At 31.6% G+C, this 16,693-nt stretch overlaps 2 protein-coding genes and 1 long non-coding RNA gene across 6 annotated transcripts in view; 2 read left to right on the top strand and 1 right to left on the bottom strand.

Annotated features, from left to right (window-relative positions):
• On the top strand, positions 1,557–5,929 carry LOC107618152 (ubiquitin receptor RAD23c). Of its 3 annotated transcripts, XM_021111033.1 has the most exons (13): positions 1,557–1,815; positions 1,926–2,091; positions 2,947–3,108; positions 3,586–3,639; positions 3,804–3,883; positions 3,987–4,103; positions 4,191–4,371; positions 4,522–4,689; positions 4,755–4,823; positions 4,916–4,963; positions 5,038–5,147; positions 5,307–5,385; positions 5,544–5,929. In XM_021111033.1, exons 2-13 carry the CDS (start codon positions 2,026–2,028, stop codon positions 5,661–5,663), a joined length of 1,254 nt encoding a protein of 417 aa, XP_020966692.1. In that variant the 5' UTR covers positions 1,557–1,815; positions 1,926–2,025; the 3' UTR covers positions 5,664–5,929. The 3 variants fall into 3 exon arrangements, with proteins under 3 accessions (XP_020966692.1, XP_016175596.1, XP_016175597.1); XM_016320110.2 differs by lacking the exon at positions 1,557–1,815 and having other exon boundaries at positions 1,832–2,091; XM_016320111.2 differs by lacking the exon at positions 1,557–1,815 and having other exon boundaries at positions 1,833–2,091; positions 4,194–4,371.
• LOC110266412 overlaps positions 10,599–16,693 on the bottom strand; it is a 22,196-nt gene continuing 16,101 nt past the window's right edge. Inside the window, exon 4 of the long non-coding RNA XR_002353772.1 lies at positions 10,599–10,824. This is a non-coding gene — a long non-coding RNA (uncharacterized LOC110266412). The remainder of the gene's footprint in view (positions 10,825–16,693) is intronic.
• On the top strand, positions 13,500–15,172 carry LOC107618349 (ACD11 homolog protein-like). Of its 2 annotated transcripts, none has more exons than XM_021111032.1 (4): positions 13,500–13,893; positions 13,989–14,161; positions 14,255–14,400; positions 14,729–15,172. In XM_021111032.1, exons 1-4 carry the CDS (start codon positions 13,639–13,641, stop codon positions 14,884–14,886), a joined length of 732 nt encoding a protein of 243 aa, XP_020966691.1. In that variant the 5' UTR covers positions 13,500–13,638; the 3' UTR covers positions 14,887–15,172. The 2 variants fall into 2 exon arrangements, with proteins under 2 accessions (XP_020966691.1, XP_016175869.1); XM_016320383.2 differs by having other exon boundaries at positions 13,505–13,893; positions 14,780–15,172.

The following is a 16,693-nucleotide window of genomic DNA, read 5'->3' as shown; positions in this document are numbered from 1 at the left end:
CTTTCCTAAAAAAATTGACTTCAAAACAAAAAAAATCACTTTTATTATTGGGTCTGTGAAAATATTTTCTGTTTCTGCTGAAAATACTGTCCCTCCACTACTATTTTCACGCAAAGTTCCATCTGTTAGAAGCACTGACCTTCCACGATCATTTTCACCTAATGTTCCAGCTGCTGGAAGTATTAGCCCTCCACTACCATTTTCACGTAATGATTCATCTGCTGAAAGTATTGACCCTTCACCACCATTTTAAAACAATGTTACTGCATATATTCCTTTCAATTATTTTTTTTTATCATTTTACCACTTTATTTTCATTATTAAATTTGTATTTAAGATGATATGTGATATGAAATCTCAGTTTTAATTTTATTTTTTTCACATGTGATTTTATTTTTATATAATTTGCTATTATTTTTATAGTTAGTTATAACAAGTTATTAACCCCAATAAAGAAGGAGGCTAACAGGAGTAAAAAAAAATAAAAACAACACCAAAATATACATTGACATACATTTTATATTTGTTTTTTATTTTTACCTACCATATCATACATAATAAAACAACAAATACTAACTACACAATAATTTCTTTGGCATTGTCATCAAGATAATTGTGAATTAAAATTTTATTACTATTCACCACATATAAGAACACCGTTATGAGTGAAAGTGAAGTAGAAGAACCAATTTTTAATGATATTACGTGACAAGAACCAATAGTCTAAAAAATGGAACTAATAAGAGAGCAAATAAAGAATCGATTATCTAAACGATTGTAATTTTAGTGATTAGGTTAAGTAAAATCAACCTTTAATATTGAAAAATATTTGTTATTATTGTTATTTTAATTTTTATTTTATTGTGTAAAAAAATTATATTTTTTGAGTTATCTATCCAAATGCTACAACTTTAAAATAAGTACTTTTATAACTAAAAATTCAAATGCAAAATAATTTATTTATAAACTACTATTAATAAAAGTCCTTATACTTTAAACTCTTTTTTTTTTAAATTTATTTAAATTAGTTATCCAGATTGGCCTTAGTTAAAAGCTTGGTTTGAAAAAGGCTTTCGCTCTATTGATAGTTTAATTTTGAGTCTTAAACGGTTAAACCCTGTAATTTTGGCATGTGTTAATACTAGTTACTAGTTAATTCTCATTAGTCTTAAGTGTTCGTTTGGGCGGGCGTTATTATTTTGATAAAAAAAAAATTTTTAATAAAAAAAGATTTTTTTTTTATTTTTTAGTGTGTTTGACAAATTTTTAATAGCAAAAATAAATGCACTAAAAAATAAATAAAAAAATTTTAAAAAAAATTATAATTTATATCTTTTTTTGAAAGATATTTTTTTTAAAAAGATATTTTTCATATAATAAATAAATACTTTTATATCGTTATACTTAAATATAATTGATAAATAAAAAAATATTTTTATATGAGATATTCACATTTTTAAAAAAAGATAACTCAAAATTTTCTTTTTAAAAGCTGACCCAACCAAGTTCTAAATCCTAATTATAATCGAGCTAACCCAACAATTAGTGATCTAGTCCAATTGAACGAGGCTCAAATCCGCAAGCCCCTTCAGTCCGTGTCAGGCACTAAAATCTAGCTCACTCTACACTACAATTCGCAACTAAAATCCCTCTCAGTCCTTGTTTCACGAGAAAGCACTTCCCCGATCCACACCGTTCATGTCACCTTCTAAGGTATAAAATCAATCATCTCAGAGGGGCGTTTATTAAACACCGGAAAGGGCGCGTGGATAATCGTCACTCAACTACTCCCAACTCAAACTAGCATATTTTCGGGTATATATCCTATTTAGAAATTAAAAATAAAAATGGAAATAAACAAAACAAGAGATTTTTTATTTTCCACTCTGCCCATACTGCTCTTCTTCTCTCCATCGTCGTTTTAGGTTAAATAAACCCTCTGTCGATCGGTGGTACTAAGCCGTGCCGGCGCGAATTCCGACGCTGTTCGTGGCGGCGACTGAAAGTTTCAGAGACAGTGCGAAGATGAAGGTTTTTGTAAAGACTCTGAAGGGCACGCACTTCGAGATTGAAGTGAAGCCCGATGACACGGTTTGACACCTCAACTCTCGATCGAATTTTGTTCTTAATTTCGTTTTCTTTTCGTTCTTACGTCAATTGCATTCCGTGATTGGATTGAATATATTTATGATTGTATCGAGGGTGTGAGGGTTCCGAATTTCGACTAATAATTAGGGTTTTAATGTTTCACTCGTTCGATCGTGGTATTGAATTTTGACCACTGTTCGAATTTTTCTTTTAATACTTAACTTTGTAATTTAGCTTTTTAGGAGCTGTAATTTTTGGAATATGATTTGTATCGTGGTTGGAACATCTTCTGCCTAGTTAGCTATTTTTGGCTCCATTGGTTATGGCATATAGCTGCAATACTATTCCCTGGCAAATTTACTCATCTGGATTCTGATAATTTAATGGGAAATCTGTTGTCAAAAGTTCTGTGAAAATTTAATGGAAAGTTGCCACATGATAGTGAATAAGTTTGACATTGACTTTATTTGGAGCCTTACTTTACGGGAATATCAAACCGGTTTATGCTTTAAGAAGAAATCTGGATAAGTACTGGTTCTGTATAATTGAGCATTTCTCAATTTTATAAATCATCACCAGCCCATTACAACTGACACCTTGGTCAATGGCCAAGTGATCACTGACTGTCAGATTTTTCACTCTCCTATCAGCTTTGGGAACTCACTTATCTAAGTAGCACATATTATGTCTCTGTCAATAGTCAAGTTTGTGGTTTTTGACGGTTGAACTAAACTACTCTGAGTTACTTAAGCGACGCATTCTACTATTGCAATTGTGGCATTGCTTCATCTCTAATGATTATATGATTTCATTTATATCGTGTTTTTATTTTATTTATGATGAGCATATTCCTTTCAGGTTACCGAAGTGAAGAAAAATATAGAAACTGTTCAAGGTGCAAATGTCTACCCTGCTGCACAGCAAATGCTTATTCATCAAGGCAAGGTTCTTAAGGATGGTACTACTTTGGAGGAAAACAAAGTAGCTGAAAATAGTTTCATTGTAATCATGCTTTCTAAGGTAAAATTTTCTTATTTATCTCATTCCCTTTAAAAGTTTACGTTGGTATCAAAAAACATTAACATGTATGCAGTTGTTTTGTTGCATAAATAGTTGTCTAAAGTTTTACAAACTGTTGCACATGGAAAAAATTATTGGTTCTTCCATGGACATAGGTCATTGCTTGTTGATTTGAGTTTGATATGGTAACCGGTAGATAGATTGTTTGGAGTGGCTCAGAACTGTCATAATTTGTAGGTTTTACTAGCTACCTATGAGCGCATGGTGTATATTCACTATTATGTAGAATCATAATTTAATGTTAACCCCTTGTATTCTGAAGTTGATGTATGGATTTTGGGGGATACATAAACATAAGTGGAGTTATTTATCTTGAACTTTGTCAAAAGAAATTGTTGTTGACTTTTGTTAAATTTTCAACTCTTATAATATACATTTATTCAGTACTAAGTTAGAACTATGTGCTTACAATTCCAGAGTAAGAGCACATCTGGTGAAGGATCTACTGCATCAACAGCACCTTCATCAAAGGTTAGAACAGTTTGCTACGCTATAAATATTGTATACTATATTATTATTTGAATGATCACATTCCTGAGATATATTGAGACAATGGTCTTTAGTTATCAAGGTTCTGAAATTTATTGTATTTTACTTTATTATTATTTTTTTAAACTATTATGTCTTCATTGCAGGCTCCACAGACTAGTGCAACTCCTACTCCTACCCCATCTGTGTCAGTAGCACCTCAAGCTGTTCCTGCCACTGCTGCACCGTGAGTTGATGATATTTTATAGAATTTTTTCTTGAGAATTTATGTTGCAGTCTCAACTATTTCAATATGAAGAGCTTGAGGTCTAAACTTTGCATTTTGGCAGGCCTGCACCTTCACCTTCACCTGCACCTTCGCCTTCACCTGCACCTGCTGCACCTGCACCTGCACCTGCACCTGCACCTTCACCTGCTGCAGCTCCTACATCTACAGATACTGCTGTGTAAATATTGTTTCCTGTGATCTACGTTTTCTATACATTTTACATGCTTACTTCCATTATATATTGTTGAAATAAACTTTCTTGAAGCAGGGTAGGGTCTGATATCTATGGGCAGGCAGCATCCAATCTGGTTGCCGGAAGCAACTTGGAGGGAACAATTCAGCAAATTCTTGATATGGGGGGTGGGAGCTGGGATAGGGACACAGTTATCCGTGCTCTTAGAGCTGCTTACAACAACCCTGAGAGAGCTGTTGAATATTTGTATACGGTATGTGAGATTTTAGATGATGAATTTCATACTTGATGATAGTTGTGCGCTATATTTTGGCATCTCTACTAGTTCAATGGAAGTTTATTTTCTGTATCACTGCTTTAAAAACAAAAAAGATTAAAATAAAACATCATTCACATATATCAGGGTATCCCTGAGCAAGCTGAAGCTCCACCTGTGGCCCGAGTGCCTACAAGTGTACAACCTACAAATCCACCAGCTGCTGCACCTCAGGCAGCTTCACCTCAAGCAGCACAACCAGCTCCTGTCACAACTAGTGGACCAAATGCTAATCCTCTAGACCTATTTCCCCAGGTAGCATTCTACTATTTATTAAAGAGAATGTTGGAGGTTTGTACTCTAACAACTATGTCTTACAGGGCCTCCCCAATGTTGGTTCTGGTGCTGCTGGCGCTGGCTCTTTAGAATTTCTGCGCAACAGCCAACAGGTACTCTCTATTTTGCTGACCTGTTATCTGCACTGAAGTTCCTACACGTGTCTTAGCTAAACTCTCCAGTTTTATTTGTTCTGTTTTCTCAGTTCCAAGCCTTGCGAGCTATGGTGCAGGCTAACCCACAAATATTGCAGGTTTTTCTTCTTTGCCTTATTAGTGTATGCTATGTTCTCGTTTTAGAGTTCCCTGAATATTCTTGTTACTGCAGCCTATGCTACAAGAGCTTGGCAAACAAAATCCTCATCTTATGAGATTGATTCGAGATCATCAAGCTGATTTCCTTCGACTGATAAATGAACCTGTGGAGGGTGGTGAGGGGTGAGTGATCATCCTATGCTGTTCTGTATATGTATTTTTGTTGAAGGAATGGAGAAATATAGTTTTTTGTTTTTATTTCATTTTATTTTTTTGGGGGTGGTGGGGTAGGGTTCAACAATTTTGTTCAATGTCTTAATCTTTCTTGTTAATGTGCTTTAGGAATTTATTTGGCCAGCTAGCTGCTGGCATGCCACAATCAGTAACTGTTACACCTGAAGAGCGCCAAGCAATTGAACGTGTAAGTTTGATCTCTTGCCTATATAAACTATACGCTCTATTTCCTCTGTTCATGCATATAAATACATGAATAAGCACTCCTCGTTGATCTAAAAGTACCCATTCCTACTATTGGTAATCAATATTTATGAGTAGCGTGATGTTTTACTGCTGCTGCAGCTTGAAGCAATGGGCTTTGATCGTGCACTTGTGTTGGAGGTGTATTTTGCTTGCAACAAGAACGAGGAATTGGCTGCCAACTACCTCTTAGATCACATGCACGAGTTTGACGAACAATAGATCTCCTATCCAGTTGCAAATGATCTGTTCTTGTCATTTTTCTTTTTTATTTTTTCTTTTTCCCCTTTTTCTTTCTTTTATCTTTTTAACTCGATGGGTCTGTTATACTTCTGTTTAACGAGGTAATGTTTGATTATGACAAGCCTTAAGTCGTCAAGGGATGTTTTATGGCCTCAACATTATTATTGCCCTTGTATCTACATTTACTCCGCGTAGAGGGGTTTTTTATTTTTAAAGTATTCATATACATAGTCGTTTGTCTTGGATTATTGGTGTGTTGCATGTTTCGTACATGTCTAGTTATGAATATTTTGTTATTCATATTTTTATTTGCAAGTCGATGGATGGCAAACTTGCCTAAGCTTGCAAACCCATCTGGTGTGGTTACAAATTGGAGATTGGGCATTTTTTGTTCCTAAATCCTAATCAGTTATTTAACATTCAAACTATCGTAGACTCGTACTCGCTTTATGATCATTTGGTGTTAAACTACTTTGGATATGTAAATATGCACGGGACATCGCTTTGCTTGGTAAAAGCTTGCCTGAACTTTCAAGCTGGGGTTTGGATGTTTGACGACTAAATCCTCATAGTGGTTTCTGTGATTGACGTTATGTAGCAAAATCGTTTCTGAGATTCAAATTGTACTAATTACGTCTCTGAAATTGGAAAAATTGCACCATATTAGTTTTTGATCCGTTTTTCATTAACGACGTGCTGACGTGGCTTGATGACATGGACCTTTGGTGACACGTGTCACCTCATGGTTTGGCCACGTATAATGGTATGATGATGTGTCGGTCAACGACACGTGGCATGCTAACGTGGATGGTTATGCCACGTGTCATAATGTTATTTGTCCACGTTTCATCCACTATGTCATCGTTAAATGTGCACCAAATTGGTTCCTTACTTTACATCAAATGACAATGACTCATTTTAGTCCCGTGCACCAAATTAGTCCATTCATTAGTTTTTTTCATTTTTTTTTATAAATTTAAAATTCTCAATATTTTTTTATACATTAATTTTAATTATATTTTTTATTATAAACATTTTTATAATAAGTTTTTTAATTAATAATTTTAACTTGTATCATTAGAACACATGTTAACTAAAATTAAAACTTTATTATTGCCTCTTGTGTGTGTTTGTATCTGTTTTAATACTGTTCAAGTCATGGTTACAATAAGTACTTATATTGATTAATAGTGTAATATATGAAAAAGCCGCCTAACTAAGTTATAGATAAAATGAATTATTATAATTGACAGTATAAATCTATCTTATTAATTTAGAGAGAAGTCAATTATATGGAAAATCAGACATTCTTAAAATGGATGAGAATAATGAATTTATATTAGTTAACAAGTGTCTTATCAAGTATTCTTAAAATATTTATTAAAATGTTAAATATTAAAAAATTGTATTAAGGAATATTATTATGGACAATTATAGGTACAGATGTATATATACAAATATTCTCTTTAGTTGAATACAAAAGTGACATGTGGATCTATGCTAATAATTGGGGGGACAACTTGATCATCTTTCTGAGCAGTTTGCAGTGTTTGCAGGGCTCGTTTATATAGTTCCATATTGAAGCTAAGCTGGTGGAAAGAAATATCATGGATGGGCTTATCATTGTTGGGCTATTATTTTGTTATTGAAATATTGTGTGGATTTCATCACTTAAATCAAAATGCTGTTGGACATCACTTATTTTTGGATCATATTAACTGATGCTTTGCATATCACTTTTTTTTAATTTTTTTTTACATATGTATTTATATTTATGAATGTAAAAATTATATTTTGTATAAATATAAATTCTAATTTATTATGATATTTTATTGAATAAGTACTTATGTAATAACAATTATGTTATATTATAATTTTTATTATAATAATATAAATTTTAAATTTATTGTAGAGTCAAAATATAAAGTGTATATTACATTGTAACATTTAAATTAATATAAAATATTGAAAAAAGATTTATTAGGTTGTTTGAATCAACAAAATAAAATAAACATAACAGCAATACAATTGTTTTAAGAGACTTGTGTAAAAAACTAATATTAATATGCATTTACATATAAAGAAATTCTAAATGAGTTTAACTCTCTTCAATTCTAGAAAAATTATGCTTCGAGTTAAAAAATTATGGCCTATAAATGAAGCGGACTTAAACAGATCAACCCATTTAATTCGCTCAGTTAATTTAATTTTCTTCACTTAACTTAAAATTTTGTTTTGAAATTTAAATAGATATAATTTACATGAATGATTAAATTTAAGGTTTAATTATTCTGTTGGTCTCTATAGTTTCATAAAATTTTCAATTAAGTCCCTATTCTGTTGGTCCCTCTTAGTAGTATTTTTCTTAATTGTATAGGGACCCATCTAAAAAAAATTGGTACAGAAACTCAAATAAAAAGAAAAAAATGGTGTAGAGACTCAATTGAAAAAAAATTAGTGCAGAGACCCAATTAAAAGGAAAAAAAGTATAGGGACCAAATTGAAAATTTTGCAAAATTATAGGGACCAACAGAGTAATTAAACCTAAGTTTAATTTTTAATTTAGTCAAATTAGTCCCTGAAAGACGAGACATTCTTTAAATTCTGTAGAGACTCAATTGAAAAAAAATTAGTGCAGAGACCCAATTAAAAAGAAAAAAAGTATAGGGACCTAATTGAAAATTTCGCAAAATTATAGGACCAACAGAGTAATTAAACCTAAGTTTAATTGAGTTAATAGTCAAATTAGTCCCTGAAAGGCGGGACATTCTTTAAATTCATCCCTAAAATTTTTTTTCCATCAAATTGATCCTTTAAATATTACAAATTAATCATATTTGCCCTTCAGTAATTTCATTAACAATTTTCGTCAACAATTGATAATAAAAATATTAATTAACAACATACATAATACTTGACATAAATAATTAGATTTTAACTAGATATATTTATCAAAATCTATTAATTTAGTTCATTTTTTCAATTACATAAACTATATTTTCAATATAACTTAATAACTAAATTGATAAATTTTCATAAATATGTTTGGTCAATATTTAAATAAAAATTGTTAATGAAGTTACCGAATGACAAATCTATCTATTCTATTATATAAAAATTGGATTTTTGCACTTAATGATAAAGTTGACGTGGCATGCTTCTAAAAGTATTTTCTGATTTATTTCTTTTAACACATTAAATATAATTTATTATAATAGATTAATTATATTAATTAATTGATTTGATTAGATATTTAAGTATCATATAATTTAATATTATGTATATCAATTAATTGAATATAATTATTAGAGTATAATTAGGATAATTATTATTATTATTTCCCTTCCCTATTGCTTATATAATTATATGTTAGTTTAATATAGCTTTCTTTTCGGACACCGTATTAGTATCAGTATTATATTTAGACATTTAGTTAATGTTGGAAATTGGAATGTTTTATTGGTTTGTTGGGGAATAGGATCACATATATACTTCGGCTCTTGTTTGATTTATTCTAGTAAACTAATACGCAATTTAATTGATTAGATAAGTTAAATTTTAATGGTTAAAAAAAAAGTTTTAGATATTTTTATTTGACTAATTTTTTAAAAAATTATGTTTTTAATTTTATATTGAATGTCTTTAATTATCTATAATTTTATTTTTGGCGGATTTTTTTAATTTGGCGGGCTCCAAATCCTAGCCCGACCCGCCCTTTTTAGCGGGTTTAGCGGATCGGCCCGACGAGCTCGATCCGTTTTGCCACCCCTACTTTTATCACACGAAAAACACCTTACGTGGATACAAATTTAGTTTCGATCTAGTGTGAATACATATGTTAGTATTTTCATTTTTATTGATATAAATGGTCATTTATTTAATAAAAGACTAATAAAACTATTTTAAAAAAATTAACACAATTAAGTTTCTATGCTATCTCATTAATCTCATACAAATATTAGGATTATGTCTACGAACTTAATATCTTAATGTAATAGATCTAAAAATATAGATCATTGCAGAGTTATATATAAACTTTATATTAATTTTTCTATTCTTGTGTTTCAATCTTTAAAATTTTTTACAATTTAAATTAAATGTGATATAAATTTTGCTATTTTAAAATGAACTTTTTAAATAATTTCGATTTCTCGAAATAAAAATAAATGGTTCTAAATCAGATAAATATAAAAAGAATTAGAAAGTATTAAAAAAATAAATTGACATGAAGGCAGCATAAATTTCCATTTGAGGCTCCATTATTACTGCTGATTGCTAAACATGGGCTGCTTTCTCTTTTTTTTTTCTATTAACAAAATCCAAACATTTGAGGTCCAATTCATTATTTAGAACATCCAATCCAATGCTGCCACAACCCAATCCAGAAATCCACCAACTAACACTAGCAATGCATAGGCTTGACTCAGCCACAGCCACCATCACCCAGACAAGCCCTGACACCAATTTCTATCTGTCGATCTAATAGTGAACCAAAAAGAATATCTGTATATCTGTACCAACTTGCATCTGTACCGTAGAGCGACCCTATTATTATACTCTTAACTTACTGATACGAATTTGTATCAAGCACTAGAGAGAATTAGAGATAATCAGAGAGAATAGAAGAGAAATCCCTAGAATTAGGGCCAAAGAGAGAAAGTAGAGTTTCCAATTACACCATGCCTCCCTCCATTATTACATCATATTCCTATTTATAGTATAATTCTCTAATTGGACTAGCCCAATACTAATTGTATCATTACCCTACCCTTCAAAATCGTTGATGATTTCGCAAGGTTGCACAAATTTTGGTGCAAGTTGCCTGAATATGTGCAAGTATCTTGGATCCATTTTCATAATTTGAATTCAAGCGATCTAAGTTAGTTTGAATCTGCTCCCAAATTGCATCCTCCGAGGAATTTGGCATGGTGTTCAATGAAAGCACCATTTGATACGAATTTGTATCAAGCACTAGAGAGAATTAGAGATAATCAGAGAGAATAGAAGAGAAATCCCTAGAATTAGGGCCAAAGAGAGAAAGTAGAGTTTCCAATTACACCATGCCTCCCTCCATTATTACATCATATTCCTATTTATAGTATAATTCTCTAATTGGACTAGCCCAATACTAATTGTATCACTTACACTATTTACTAAATCAATATCAATATCTGGCATAGTTCTTTTAATAAAATATTGTAGAAAAAATTGTATAATTAAAACTAAAATTGTAAAAATATTTTATAAAAATACTTGTATTTAAATAACTTGTGAAAAGAGAAAATTAAAATTAGTATATTCAATATATAATGAGAATTTTAAATTTATAAAGAAAATGAGAAAAAACTGATAAAGGGACTAATTTGGTGCACGACATTCAATTTCAAGGACTAAAATGAGTCATCTGATGCAAAGTAAGGGACCAATTTGGTGCACATGTAACGATGACATAGTAGATGACACGTGGACAAATAGCATTGTGACACGTGGTATAACCATCTACGTCAGTATGCCATGTGTCGCTGACCGACACATCATCATACCATTACACGTGGCCAAACCATGAGGTGACACGTGTCACCAAATGTCCATGTCATCAAGCTACGTCAGCGCGTCGTTAATAGAAAACGGATCAGGGACTAATATGGTGCAATTTTTCCAATCTCAGATGTAATTGGTGAAATTAAAATATCAAGAACGATTTTAGTCCGTGTTTGACAGACTTTTTTTAAATTTTGGTATACGGTGTTTGACAGACTTATCTGTAACAAAAAGGATAAAAATTAAGTTTGGAAAGATAACTGATTGGTCCCTTTTGTTGGTCTGTTGGAAGAAAATGATTGTGTAAACTTGAAAATGATGCAAATCAAACCCAATATTGTTTTTGTTTTTGGTAATTTAGAGGGGCTTACGCCCATATTGATCTGTTTATTTGGAAGAAAACTAGGGAGTGTAAATCGGAGAACGATGCAAATGAATAGGGCTGCACATGGATCGGATAATATCCGCATATCCGCGGTAATTATCCGCATCCGATCCGAATTTTGCGGATATTATCCGATCCGTATAGCTATCGGATCGGATCCGCACTATGGTCGGATCGGATTGCAGATTTGGCAGTGATATCCGCGGATCCTATCCGCAAATCTGCATATCCGCACATCACATATAAATAGCATAGTTTAAGAAAATAAACCCTAATGTGATATGAATTTTAGTGTGTTATTTATGAATTTTATGATATTTTGTTTTTAATTTTTTATGTTGTACTTCAACTTAGAATAATTAAACTTAAATCTTGTGTTATTATTTTATTTTTGTTATTCAAAAGAACTATTATTGATAATATTTTAGGAGTAAATAGGCTTAAACAGATAAAAAAATGAATTTTTTGGATTTTTTTTGTAAAAATAGTCAAATAGAATCTTAAAATAGTTTTTTTTTAATTATGCGGATATACCCGATATCCGATCCGCAAGTATGCGGATCGGATCGGATCGGATCCGGCCTAAAAAAAATGCGGATATCGTATCCGATCCGATCCGATGAGTGCAGTGCGGATCGCATAGTTGTAAGAACCGGACCGGACCGGCCGGTTCGACCAGACGGAAAACCGGTGAACCGGTGGTCCAGCCGGTTCGGTCTTAGCTTTGGACCGAAGAAGGAAGCAAACCGTTTAAAATCGGACGGTTCGTCACAAACCGGAGCAAACCGGCCAAAACCGGCCGGTTCGATACAATCCGTGAACCGGCCGGTCCAATATTCAAAAATGTATGCAATGGGTTTCAAACCCTTGTCCCCTTGTTAAACAAGGATAAGGAATGCCACCAAGCTGGTGTGTTCATTTAGAAATTTATGTGCTAATTATTTTATATATTATATATATACACAACTGAATTATTTTATATTTATTTAATTTAATTTTAGTTTTATACTCAATTTTTTTTAATTCTTTAGAATTTATAGAATTATTAAAATAAGTATCAAATATTTTAATATTTACATTTACATATTAAAATGTTAGTAAAGATATTTATTTTAAATTTTTTAGAGTATTGAGTTAGTAGGTCTTCGAAGATTTCGACTTAAGACTAATTAGTAGGGACATCTAAGCATCACCACTAAATTTCACATGAAAAATTAATGGAGGGACGTAATGTGTTCATCGTTTACTATCTTGAAGAACCAAATTGATATTTTATTTTTTTTCAAGGGCTAATTAATTTGAAGTAAAAAATTTTAAGGATGGACATAATTGTCACTTTATTCAATTTTTTACTATTTTATATTTTTTATTTACGTACGACCGGTTCTATCGGTTCAACCAGTGACCCACCGGTTGAACCAATAAACCAGTGACCTGACCGGTTCGATCACCAGTTCGGTTCTGACAACTATGGCGGATCGGATAGAATTTTAGGCTATATCCGATCTGATCCGATCCGTGTGCAGCCCTACAAATGAACTGCAATATACTTTATTAGAAAAAAAAAAAACAAAAATATAACAACAAATTCTGAGAGGTGATACTTGAAGCCCAAAATATTAATGGGGTATTATTTAGAAAAGGATAAAAATTTATGTCACGGTTGTATGATGAGATTATTATTATCATGATTAATTTTGGTATTAATCACTCTTAAGATTTATTTTTTTTTGGTCAAGATCACTCTTAGAAAGAAGGTGGGCTTTGAGATCCGTTCAATAGGAGCCCAAAAAGAGAAAAAAAAAAAAAACGAAAAGTCGCGAGAAGTTACCAGCGGTTGACGTCTCGTGTGATGTGGCGTCAAACGGAAAAGAAAAGGAAATTGAGTTTTTGAATGAAGGAAAGGCAAGGCGCGTTCGTAGCGGAAAGTTCCTATTCCATCCCGCAACTCCTTTCTTTTCTTGACATTTCAACGATTCTCTTGTTTGAACCTTTTGGAAAAGAAGGCGTTTGGACTGAGTAGCGATAATGATGAATGGCGTTGAGGTCATCATGGACAATAGCAGCACCAGCATCGTTAAACTACCCGATCCTGCGGTGGTGGCGGCGACGACTTCAAGTCCTCTCTCCGCCATTGCCGAGGCCTTTGAACACCTCGCCAAACTCCTCAACCGTGGTGACCTTCCCTTGGACGCCTTCTACGAAGCCTGCTCTTTCGTCTCTGTTCTCTTCAATTGTCTCGGCTTTGCTTTCAAATTCGCCGAATTGGAATACGTCGCCAAGGTTCATTTCCTTCCCTTTCGGAATAATTCAAAAATTTTGTTGTATATTTGATTGCTTTGTAACAATGCTATGAATATTATGATTCGTACGGTCAGCTAGAAGGACTTATGGAAGCATCACCGGCGTGTGGCACTCTGAAGGATGTAATTGAAGTTGATGTCGCTAGCAAAACGGTTAAATCCCCGGGAAGTTATTCGCGTAATTTGCGCAGAGTTCGCCAGGGTGTTGATCTCGTCAGAGCTATATTCGAACAACTTCTGGCAACTGAGTATGGCATCTTTGATCTTTCTTGTGTATATCATTTGTGATGCTGAATTGAATTATCCAATTTAACAATTGATTTGTCATTTGGCGTTTTCAGCGATAGCTGTCTGAAAGAAATAGCTTCAAGTGCGTACGCTCAGATTTGTGCACCGTATCACACATGGGCAGTAAGAACAGCTGTGCATGCTGGGATGTATACACTTCCAACAAGAGACCAGCTTTTCTTGAGGCTCAATGAAACAGGTAGCTTGTTGCATCATTTTTGTTTTTGGCCACATCAAAATGATCAATGCCTGTGTGGCTGTGTGAAGCAATAATTACTATTTGAGTGTTTGTTTGGGTACCATTAAAAAAAGATGTTTTTTACATAATAAATAAACAAAAAGTACTTCTATATTGTTATACTCAAACATAATTGATAGATAAAAAAGTCATTTTGCATGAGATATCCGAACATAAAATTACTTTAATTTTTTCATAAGATCTTTTAAAAAAAGATAACTCGAAAAAAGATTTTCTCTTAAAAACTCACCCAAACAAACCTTTTAGATTAGATATTATTTTCTTGTGGCATTCTATCTTTTAAAGAGAACTGAGTTGTTGTGCATGAATGGTACTCCAGAGAAGTCTGCTGAGACGAAGATGAAAAGGTACATCAATGCTGCAACTCCAGTTATAGAATACATTGATAAACTGTACCTTTCAAGAAAGATTCCGTTGAACTGGTGAGTTCATGTGGCTTCAACACATAGTAGTATTGTTGTGACACAATTTTTTCTGATGTAATGTATAAACATACATGTAACTATTTAGTTTCTAAGCGCTTGACATGTAGCTTTAGGGAGATACACAATAGTTTTACTAAAATTTGTGTTGTATCTATTATGTACATACATTATTCATTTGAAAGAGGTTCTGCTTAAAAGAGGTCCGCGGATACATGCGGGTGCGTGATTGAGTTTATTCATTTGAAAGAGATTCTACTTAAAAGAGGTTCGCGGAAAACATATAAAAATTGGATAATGATATATTTATCATATATATATTGAGCTTAGAAATGTGATCACAATGATGTGATTAATAATCTTGTATCATTCTTTTTTTTTTTACTAAAGATAAGGAGACTTAAATCTGCGAACTCTTAGATGAATATGAGGAGACTATGTCATTTGAGTTATAACTCATTGACTTAATAATCTTGTATCATGTATTAAGTAAACATGCATAATTAATATAAATATATGGCAAAAATAGAAAAATTAGTTCTTGAAGTAAAAATGCTTATTTTCCGTGCCAAAATTTGATTGTTATGCTACAATAAATTAGAAACATCAAGTGAGTTTGCAAATTAATAATGTGTGTAATATATAGGTACCATGATAAGGATAAAGCATGGTCAAAATTAGAAAGGAAGATTTTAAAGGGATAGAGAATACTATCTTTATCAAATTGTGTGTGACAATATGCCAAAATAAAATATTTTTGAAGATTTTATAATAAACGACATTGGTAGTTTTAATATAATTATTTGAATCCTAGTAAGAAATAACAAGTTATTAGTAATTAGTTGTGTGAATATTGGCTATTTAAGAAGTAAATTCAAGGATTGTCCCTAACTTTTATTTTAAATGATTCTCTTACGGCACATTTAATTTCAAATCATTAATTCTTTATATAATGGATTCTTGATTTGAGAGATGAAAGAGTTGCTCATTAGAAAATAAACAGTGTAATTCTTATATCACTCAAATTTTTAATATAAATTTTGGTGATATATATAGTGATTATTCGAAAATTTTCACAAATTTGAGATATTTTTATAATCGTGTTATTTTGACTCCAATAATAAATGTTGTTGAACAAGTAAATAATTAAATGCTAACTTTAAATGAAAATGACTAAAAAAAAGTTTATTTCAATTCGAATTTACCTTCCTTAAAAAAAAAAGAGCTAACAATAGTATATCATCAATGTACGCACTCGAATTTTTTATAAGTATTAAATTTCTTAAACTTCCAAATCATGATCTTTGCTTTAAATAAGGGTATCCTGTAATGCTTATTAAAAATATTAATAGTTCAACGGGTCTTTGTAACAGTACTAGATTAATTATCACAAGATAAATTTATTTAAGTGAAAGTCTTATTAAAATGTAATATTAGTGAAAAGATTTTTATATTTAAGATGACATTTATTCTTTCGAATATAAAATTGTCACTTAAGTTTTAACGAATACAATTTTTTTTTATGTTTTCATATGTCATGACTATTAAAAATAGAAACAAATAGTATATTTTTCATAGATATTAAAAAATCACATTAATTTCTACTTATATATTATATGCACCTGGCATTATAAAAGTTCTGATAAAATTTATATGCAAGATCAAATGATTTCAGGCTTGGAATAAAATTAAAAGCTTCAACAAAATTCAAGAGACTGATATCCAAATACTATTATATTAAAGGTTCACAAATGAAAGAATTAATTTAATTAACATATACATAAATTAAGTGATTAATTTTTTGTTATGTT

This window comes from Arachis ipaensis, chromosome B09, assembly GCF_000816755.2.
Source record: "Arachis ipaensis cultivar K30076 chromosome B09, Araip1.1, whole genome shotgun sequence".
Lineage (NCBI taxonomy): Eukaryota > Viridiplantae > Streptophyta > Magnoliopsida > Fabales > Fabaceae > Arachis > Arachis ipaensis.
Note: the sequence above shows the minus strand (reverse complement) of the source record. Positions and strands in the feature narration are given on the sequence as shown.